Source organism: Mycteria americana, chromosome 23, assembly GCF_035582795.1.
Source record: "Mycteria americana isolate JAX WOST 10 ecotype Jacksonville Zoo and Gardens chromosome 23, USCA_MyAme_1.0, whole genome shotgun sequence".
In the NCBI taxonomy this organism is placed as follows: Eukaryota; Metazoa; Chordata; class Aves; order Ciconiiformes; family Ciconiidae; genus Mycteria; species Mycteria americana.
The window spans coordinates 7,385,595-7,395,440 of record NC_134387.1 but is presented as its reverse complement, the minus strand read 5'-3'; the positions used below and the strand labels follow the sequence as shown (position 1 = coordinate 7,395,440).

Genomic DNA, 9,846 nt, shown 5'->3' with positions numbered 1-9,846 from the left:
GCCCGGCCCGCCTGCAGCCCCGCCGCGGAGCCGCAGCCCCAGCCCCGGGTGGGGCGGGAGCGAGCCTGGTGGGAGCCAGCAAGCGGGGCCTGGACGGGCACGGCCCCTCCCGGTGCCGAGGAAAGGTCCTGTGCCCATCCCAGAGCCGTGGAAGGGTGCTGTGCCCATCCCAGAGCCAAGGAAGGGTGCTGTGCCCATCCCGGTGCCGAGGAAGGGTGCTGTGCCCATCCCGGTGCCGAGGAAGGGTGCTGTGCCCATCCTGGTGCTGTGGAAGGGCGCTGTGCCCATCCCGGTGCCGAGGAAAGGTGCTGTGCCCATCCCAGAGCCGTGGAAGGGTGCTGTGCTGATCCCGGTGCCAAGGAAGGGTGCTGTGCCCATCCCGGTGCCAAGGAAGGGTGCTGCGCTCACTGGGTCCCTTTCAGGGGTTATCAGCAGCAGTGCTCTCCTCCTTCGACAACCCAGAGTGTGTTCCCCGTGTCCCAGACGTGCGCGAGCGGGAAGGGTGCTGCTGAGAGGAGCTTTTGGGTGAAGGTCGCTGCGGTCGGATTTTGGCTCGTGCGCTGCAGACACGCACCCGAGCCGTTTGGCCTCCTGCACCCGCTTTGAGCAGTGCCTTGCAAACCCTCAGGGCAAGTCAGGCACTTATCATGCCTTCCCTGGTGGTGTCCCTGACGCTCTTCAGGAAGCTGAAGATGTGGGACCCGCCTGTCCCTTTGGCCTCCAGTGCGGACGGAGGCTTCCCTGCGGAGGGGCCAGCCCTGTCGCCCGGCTCTGCCCGCCTGGCCTTGGCTTTGGCCGCCGCGACGGTGATGTACTTGGTGACAATGGCGATGTGGTAGGACCTGAAGTCTGCCAGCGCAGAGATGCACCGGTTGAAAGCCGCGCAGAGCCGTGCGTCTCCGGAGGAGAGCACGTGCTGCTTCAGGGAGGGGGCACGGTGGATCTCTTCCACAAAAGCTCTGTGGGGCGGGGGCATGTAGGCCCTCATCCTGTGCAGGAAGGCAGCTGCAGGACACCAGCAAAGGAAGAAATAAATTGCGGGTGAGTGGGTTAAAGCACCCTAACGCTCGCCGAGAGCGGCCGGACTGGAGCACTGGTGCTGGCGCGGTCTGCAGGGACCACTGCGCTGGGTGGTACCCGACAGCCTGCCCGGCCGCCTCTGTTCTGACTCGGTGCCTCCAGTTAATTGAGAAAAAACCCCATATTAGGTCAATGCTCTGTTAGGGCTGGTCTTAACCCTAAAAGGCAGGTTTTAGCCCTTGCTCTCAGCCTTTTGGTTTCGGGTTGTTTGGGGGTTTTTTTGCTATTAGAGTGGTTTTGCTAATTTCTGATAAATATATTCTGTTGTGGGCCAGACTAATGCGAAGCTATGTGAATGGATGTGCTAAATTACTGGCAGGATGCTGGAGCGCTCTGCTCCGTCATCTCTGCGCCCATATATAACCTCAGTAAAAAGTTGACACGCAAAAAGCAAATTCTGTCCATCTGGGAATTTATAGCAGCAAGGAAGCGCCTGCCAGAGCCTCGTTTATAGACTTCCTCCCTAAGGGACTGGGCAGAGCCTCGTCCCGGCCGGGCTCTGCGAGGGTTTTGCGAGGGCGAGATGGGCGCGTGTCCTGTCGACTGGCAGAGCTGGGCACAGCCGTGGAAATCGCTCTGGCTCGGTTCTCCCCCCGCCCCTTATTTGCTTAGGAAAAAGGAAAAGCGTGTGACTTACTGCTCTCCTCGCTATGGCGAATCCCCAGCAGCTCATCAAAAGCGTGAAGGACGGTGCTCTGTGCCGCGCTCCCTCCCGAGTACGCCATGGGCTCGTCAGATACGCCTTCGTATATCAGCCCGTCCGGCATGGCGGGGTTATCTTTCCAGCTGAGCGGGAAGACACGGCAGTCAGGCAGGGAGCGGCCGTGGGACGGCTAGTAACGGGGGGGCCTGCGAGAAGGGACCCTGGCTGGCAAGATTGAGTGAAACCTTCCTGACCCGGCCCATGGATCTCCTCCTCCTCGCTCAGCCTTGTCAGCTGTCCTCAAACGCAAGATAAACTCGGAAATCAAACGCTGTGTCGAGGCGCACGACAAGGTCGTGGGTGTAGGGAGAAATCCTTAATTATCCTTTGCCTCGGAGCTAGGGATCGTTCTATGGGATTGCGGGCCACTGGTGAGCACCCCATGGCGTGGTCCCGGGCCAAGCTGCCCTGCGCCGTGGCTGTACCTCCATCTCCGACTCGGGTCCTGGCTTGGGCCGGTGCCGCACGGCGGTTTGCACATGCAGAGCTGCTTTGGGTGTGCAAGAGGGGAGGGGGCACTTGTCTGGGCAATAGTGGCACCTAACATTAATTCCTTGAAATCCCGGTGGCCGTTAGGAGAAGTCGGGTTGCCTCTACGGCAGACAGCGTCGCCCAAATGCTCTTCTGAGCCCTTTAAGTTTGGATTTTTCTCTGTTCTTGTTACTCTTGAGATGTCTTTAAACAGTGCAGAACAGCCTGCCTTTATTTATTTCGGCAGAGAGCAAGCCTGTAATGTGATTTCCTCCCTCTCATAAAGCTGCTCGTCCTCGGCAGGCCCAGGAACCGGGTGCCTCCCCCCCGGACACCATTAACTCACAGCCCCTGTCATCTGGCTTTATGTGCCTGTTGTGCAAAAATGGATAAATGCTCGCTCCCAAATGGAAAGAGGAGTTATAATTTCAGAGAGATAATGTGCCTGGCACAAAAATATCTCTTGACCTTCTGAAGAATGCACCATTTCATGAAGCTTTCGGTGCTGGCTGCTAAGGCTGTTTGACGGCTGGAGCAGATTTTGCACAAAATGCAGAGAAAATAGATTCATTATCAAATACGTAATATTTTTAGCTCTCCCAGGGATGTATTTATAGTAACCTTTACTAGTGGGAAGTTCTTATAAGCAGAAGGGAATTTAAAAGGCATGTTTTTCCAGGCAGATGACCATCAAGACAAGGTCAGTTTGGATAAAAAATGAGAGAAACCTAATCAGGATGCATGGAGCCTTTTGACTTAGGAATGCTGAGATATGCTGAAGAGAAACAAAAATAGAAACCCCCTTGAGAAGCCCAGGAGCGGAGCAGTTGGGGGTGCTCGCAGCCCGGCAGGGACGATGAGGGATGGCAAACCCGCAGCGCTGGGCTCTCATGGCCGTGTTTCTGCCTTGCCCAACTGACTTCTTTCAGTATTTGGGGGGGGTTGGGTTTTTTTAATTAATGGAATTGTAATGGAGCATCAGCAAGAGGCTTGTTATAGATGTTTCCTTAACACGCAGGGGGAAGAGACCCCACTTGGCTTTGTAGCTTTGTGTGTACAGCGTGCGAAGTAAAGAGAAATGAGTTTTCTCCTTTCAACACTGTTGGGGCCAAGAGCAGGAATGATTAATTTCTGCACAATTACGGCTGTTGCGGCACAGAGACCGTGCGGGGGCTAAGCTGAAGTGCGGGATGGAGAGAAGCGGGGAGGGGGGCAGACCCCAGCCCTTCTGCCGCGGTCCTTGCCCAGTGGCTCCGGCTCTGCACGGGCAGATCAAGCGCCTGGGAACTCCCTCCCTCGAGGGCGGCAGGACCGCGTTGCCCTCGGGGCCACCGCTGCCGGACACGGCGCCGGTTCCTTCCCCACGCCGGGGACCCCGTGCCCCATCTGGGCTGCCCCTTCCCAGCGCATGCCCTGCTCCCCCGGAGCTGCCGACACAGTGGCTTTGGAGGGAACGGCACCGCACTTACCCGGAGAGAAAGATCCGGATCACAGTGTAAAATACTGCTGGATCCACATAGTCTAGAGGAAATCAGATCATAGTTGTTACCACGGGCAAAAGGCAATTAGTTCCCTCTGCACTGGCGTTTCCCGTGTGGCAGTGCTCCCCCCCGCCGCAGCCAAGGCGACCCAAACCTGTGCTCCGGGAAGGACCTGGCAGGAGGGGCCGGCACGTTGCACGGTGCTGGTGCCCGCTCCCCACGGTGGGCTTCCCCCGGCCCTCCCCGGGGCACTGCTGTGCGCAGCACAGCATCGCTGCTCAGCCCGAAACACCCCACACTTTTACCCCGGCCCCGTTTGGGTGCTCGAACCCCATCTGTCATCCTGGGAGCACTGAGCTGCCCCTGACTTGCTCCTGCCTCCTCCTGCTCCGTCCCTCCAGAGATGCTTTATGGGCCAAGCGCGAGTGTGTTTACGCTAGTGCATCTGATGAACTAAAGCGTGCACAGCGATGTGAGGACACGAGCTGCCCTCCAGCTGAAGGCTGCTGTTACCGTGCATCCGTTTCAAAGCCTTGCTCATGTCCCTGATGGCCTCCGCCAGCTCCTGCAGGGCTTTGTGCAGGCTCTCCTCATCAAGCCGCAGGATGGCACGAATGGCCTGGACGATTGCCTGCGAGAGGAGAGGAGAAGAGGGAGAGCACGAAGCATTGAGGAGGCTGGGATGTCTGTGTACAGCGGCTCCGGATACCCGCAGCCACCCACGCCAGCTCTGCCCCTTCCCCCAGCCCGCGAGCAAGCGTGCAGGGGACGGGTGCGCCTCGTGGGTGCGTGCCTGCGGGCGCTTTCCTGGCGAGCGAAGAGCTACGGGGCACGGCAGTACCCTACCTTAATCCCAGGCACAGCCGCCTTCTCAACCAGGAGGGTGACGAGGATGAAGCCTCGCAGGCTCTCTCCCCCGGGCAGCGAGATGATGGTGTCCAGGTTCCTGCGGGGGCGACCGGCGGAGCGGCCGAGCGGGGGGGGGTTAGCAGGGCACTTGCTGAGGATCTCCCTGCACACCCCAGGACCCGCTGAGCCCTTGCAACAAAACCCTCCCGGCTGCAGAGCCTCTTATCTGCACCCCAGGCAGAGACGAGCTGGCACAGAGCAAAAGGGGAGAGGAACTGCTCTGGTTCTGAGCGATCCGCGACCCTCCCCATGCACTCGCTGGGCTAAAGCCTGGCCCATGAGAGCCAGGCTCTGCGTGGACTAGAGCAGCCCACGGTTCAGCCGTGGTCACGGCACTTTGCTGTTGTTGCAGTGGCATATGCGTGCCAAAGACTGAGCTGTTTTTGTTGTGCTCATATATCAAGAGATAGGTTCAACCTAAGCAGAGCCCTGCAGTGTTGGAGTGCTAAGCCAATTCAAACAAAACTAATACAGCTCGAAAATAAATAAGCATCTTAAATACTTACTCAATTTCCAGAGTCCTGAAGGCATGCCGGTTATTGCCAACAAACGCACAAGAAAAGGAGAGAGAAAGAGAGACGTTATAAATCGTTCAGCAACGGGCTGTGTTCTGTGGGAGACAAATGGGCTCGCTGGCCCGCGGGAAGCGCCGTCCCCCGGGGAGGACGCTCCCAGAGGCACCCGGGTCCCCACTGGGTGCCCACGTCTGCACCCGCGGCTGCAGAGCCGGCAGCCCCAGAGAGCGCTGCCCTCCCCGCCCAGCAAGACCCTTCCCCAGACCTTCTCCACGAGACAGGCCCCCAGTGATGGTTTTTTCAATGGTTTTGGCAGAACAGGAGCGGTTTGGGAACCATTTGTCCCCGTTGTGCTGGACCGGACCTGCTCAGGCTCATTGCTGTTGCCCCGACCACGGGAAGAGCCGTGCTCGGTCCGCCCATGTTCGCCCGTTTACCCGTTGGGGTTCTTCCTCCTCCAGTTGGCCAACACAAAGTCCGCGTGGCTGAGGATGGGGGGGAGGCCGAGGGCCTGTGAGACGTCCCAGAAGGGGACAGCGAGATTTCGGGGCAGGACCTGAAGGGCACAAAACACAGGAGAAGACAGGGACACTGTCAGGCTGGTGAAAGGTGCCCATCTACGGGCATCCAAACAGGCAGGAAGGGTCACGCTCCTGCTGCAGCCTCAGGAACGGGGCTTTGCTCCCATGGGATGAGTCCCAGGGGAGCAGCATCAGCCCCCAGATCCCAAGGAGCAGGTGAACCGGCTCCATGTTGCTTTTACCTTCACGGTGCCCTCCTCGCCCTCCTGCCAGAGGTAGCCCATCGTGATGAAGCTGAGCACCAGATGCGCCAAGTGCAGTTCCTCGCGCCCTCGGAGGTGCCGGGCGCTCAGCTGCGGCATCTGCCAGGGAGACCCATGGAAGCGAGGGGCACTGCAGGCGCTGCCGAGGGTCCCCTGCGGTGGGGAGCTGCCCCGCCAGCCGGGGACAGACCCTCCTAGTCTCTCTCCCTCCCTTTGCCCTCTCCCTGCAAGCCTTCGTTCCCTCCCACCCCTGCGGGATTTGCTGCTGATTCGCTGTCGGTGGCTTGTGAGCATGGACAGTAAATGCGGGATTTTACTCAAAAAGGTGTCCCTCTCCCTTGTGCGGGGATGCGCGCGGGAGCGGACGATCCCCGCGTGCCGGTGGGGTCCAGCCAGGCTTTGGGGCTCATGGAGCGCCCGGGCTGCTCGGCGGGGAGCGCAGCCGGGACGAGCCGTGGCTCTCGTGACATCTAGAGGGTTTTCCCTGCCACCGCACACCACGCTCCAGCCCTCGCTGCCTCGGCTGGCTGGTGCGACCTAGGATCTGCCGTAGGAGTTATTTCTGTGCCAAGGTTAAGGCACAGAATTTTGCACGGTATTAGCAAATACTGCGCAAATACTTCTGCACAGTATTAGTCCTGCGTGCGTGAGTCCTTGCTGAGGACACGGCTTTGCTGTTGGTTTGCTTTTCCCTGCGTTCAGCAGACACTGCTGTGTCAGACCAAGGTTTGAGAATGCTCAAACCAGGAGAGATAACACAGGTACCTGGTGAACTTGTGAGCGGAGCTGACGGCTCGCGATCAGCTGAGGCAGGTCATGGGCAATCTCCATCCAGGGACCGTAGGGCGCCGGCAGCTCTGTCTTGGTAGAGAGAGGCGAGAGGGAGGGCTGTTAATGCACAGAGACGGGCAGCACAGGGTGCTGCAAGGCCGTGTCTCTGCTCTCCCCCCGGTTCCTGAGCAGCTCGGGACTGAGGCAGGAGAAGATGTGTCCAGGGGTTAAATCTGGGATCAGCAGAGCTGGCCATGGAGCCATGCAAGAAGCAGGGACAGGCTCGGGGGAGAGTGCAGCCCCCTTCCCTAAAGAGGAGGCTTCAGTGCTGTGCTGCCGTGCCATCCTTTGTGAAACAGCGAGAGGTTGTGAGAAACGGGACCCGGAGCATCCCAGCGTGGGCAGGTGACAGCTGAGGGGGACAGGTCACAGCAAACACGGCGCTGCCAGCGCCAGCGCCAAGAAGTCACGGGGCTTAGCGGTGATGAGTGGGCTGAGAGAGCTGGGCTGGCTGCCCTGGCCCCTGGCCGCCGGGCTTTGGGAGCGGAGGGGAGCACGTCCCCTGCGCACCCACGGGTGGGGTGCAGCGGGACGGCCAAGGTGGTCCTGCACCGATGCAGCTCTGGGGACCAGCAGGACCCTCAGGGAGTCGCTGCAAAGGTGGACGGAGCCGTTCTGCCCTGGGGTGGGAGGGCAACCCCGTGCTGGAGTACGGGGGGTGCTGGGGCAGGAGCAGGAGGGAACAGAGGGCTCGGAGATAAGTCCGGCCCTGGGTAAACCCTCAGGCATCGAGGCCAGCTGAGAGGCAGCACCCCAACTCTCCTGCTCCAGACCCTGCTCTGGCTGTGACGCAGAAGAGCCATACAGCCCGGGGAGAAAAGGGAATCCGGGGAGCGATGGCAGCTGGGGGACGCACGGGGGGGCCGGAGCAGGGCTGTGACTCGCTGCTGGGGCTGGGCAGCCCCGGGGAGGGCTGTGCCGGACATTGCCCGGCCGGGGAAGACTGGGGGTCCTTCGCCGTCCCACTCCGTTGCGTTTGCAAAGGTTTTCCTGGGGCTCTGGCAGGGCTGCGCTCGAGACTGCAGGGAAGGGAAGGGAGCGGACACCGCCAGCCCGGGCTCCCAGCATCCCTCCAGCCTTGCACATCGCACTAATGGTTTGTGTCTGGTCCCCCCTCTTGTAACACCAGCCTGTGTAATTGTGAATTAATGGATGATAAACAAGTATCTGCCTGTCCCCGAGTGCTCCCACTGTGAAGTGAGCGCAGTGATAAATGGCACCGCTTTCAGCACGGGAGAGCTGCAGCCTGACTGCTCGCCTCGTACTCCCTGAAATCCCGTAAAGGCAAGGCCAATGTGTGAATTGCAAAGCTCCTTCTCCTCTCCCCTGTGCCACTTCCTGCAGCCAGTTTAATCATTTTTAAAGCAAGAAGTTTGTCCTATGAAACTGTCTAAGCCAAAATAGCACGTGCCTTCCTCATTGCTTTTTATAAACTGTTACAGAGCGGTGTTAAATTGAAACCCAACCAGAAAACCGCTCACCAACCCCTCTATTTTTCTGTTCTCTGTCTCTTGTAGCACGCAGACGCGGTGGCACAGCCGTCTCCTACCAGAGGATCGGGAAGAAGGAAGCCGTACTCCTCGGAGAGCTGAAACCTGGTCAGCGCCAGAGGCAGCGGGGTCTCCTCCGTGCCGTCGGCAGCCTCCATCACCACCGCTGGCCGCAAGGTCGGGGCGTGCTCTGGCTCGGTGGAGACGCGCCGGCTGCCCCGCTCCCGGTATGTGCTGAGCCAGCACCGTGACCCCGGCCACGGGAGCGTACCTTGTCCTGGGGGAGCCAGGGCTCGGCCGCCCAATGGCCGGAGTGTCCGAGCAAACACGGTTAAAGGTTGCTGATAAGGCGTTGTCACAGAGCAAACACTGATCTCCGTCCCCCGGGCGTCCACCTATGGGGAAGGCTCCGGGAAGCTCCCTTGCTGCAGGCAGGGGCTGTGAGCCGTCTCCCCCCGGGACCTCCCCTCGGAGCGGCAGGGATGCTCCAGGCTCCCATGGGAGGCTGCATCGAAGCGGCCCGGGGTGCTTTGGGCTGGCGGCAGCACGGGGACGCCACCTCTGCAGCTGGGTTTCCCCAGGATCCTGGCAATGCCAAACTCACGTCCTGCGTGCCGTGCTTGTTCTGCAGGAACCGTGCAAGACCGCGGGACCATCCGTGTCTCGCTGGAGGCTGCAGAGCCCTGCACGCCGTGAGTGCAGCATGGACCCACACCACAGCACAGACCTGCAGCCGCCGCAGGGCCAGGTACGGCCCCCGCCGGGCAGATGCGCGTTGGTGGCTCTGGGAGCTGCCTGCAGCTCTGCCAGGCTGCGCGGGGCCCGAGGAGCTTTGTCCCCGCAGGAGCGATATACGCTCCATCACGTACGAACTGTATCCTCAGCCCGGCGCTCGCATGAGGTGCTGCTGATGTAGGCGCTAACAACATGCCCAGCACAGCCAAAATAAATTAATGGGAGCCACATCCAAAGCAGCCGCCGCAGAAGTAAGCGCTCTGTGGCAGGGAGTGAAACTCCCTAAGCCATGTTTTGTGTCACTTAAGGGTCTCTCTGCGTCTCCAGCAAACTGCCTAATGACCGAACGTGAGCTGACGGTGTCATTAAATTCCCAGTGCCAAACAAAGTGCAAGACTGTAATGACGGTTTTAATTGGCAGTAGCGAGTGGTGTGCCGGTAGCGTGCCCGCACCGGAGCACCAGCCGTGCTCTCCCCGTGGCTGCACGCACCCGCCCCCAGGGAGGCAGAGCGGATGGTGCTGCTCGGAGGGTAATTAGACCTCTTTGCAACGAGGGTCTGCGGGCTTCTGACCTAAGTGCCGTGCACAGGAGCTGTGCTCCCTGCCCGCTGGGCGGTTAATGCTGGCGAGGCTTATGCCACCACCGGGTCAGAGATGGATGGAACGAGGCTGAGAGGGACCTGGCGAGGGAGGCTGCCATTTCCCCGCGTTTCAGTGCGGTGCTGCCTTTGCCCCCCAGCAGACCGGTCCCCTCCTGCAGCGGGTGCTGCTGCCGTTGCAGCACGGGAAAGCGCGGGGCTGCAGCGACACGGTGCCGGTGCTGTCCGCGCCTGCTCCCCTGCCTTT

The 9,846-nt window shown here is 60.3% G+C and overlaps 1 protein-coding gene across 1 annotated transcript; it reads right to left on the bottom strand.

The window, feature by feature from the left end:
- Nucleotides 1–369: 369 nt before the first annotated feature.
- Nucleotides 370–8,510, bottom strand: LOC142420045 (indoleamine 2,3-dioxygenase 2-like). The gene is given in 11 exon segments (XM_075523528.1): nt 370–1,005; nt 1,718–1,866; nt 3,724–3,775; nt 4,249–4,366; nt 4,582–4,681; nt 5,151–5,165; nt 5,597–5,715; nt 5,923–6,042; nt 6,709–6,804; nt 8,256–8,288; nt 8,291–8,510. Coding segments are annotated over 11 exon segments (1,305 nt in total). The 5' UTR covers nt 8,423–8,510; the 3' UTR covers nt 370–634.
- Nucleotides 8,511–9,846: the final 1,336 nt, after the last annotated feature.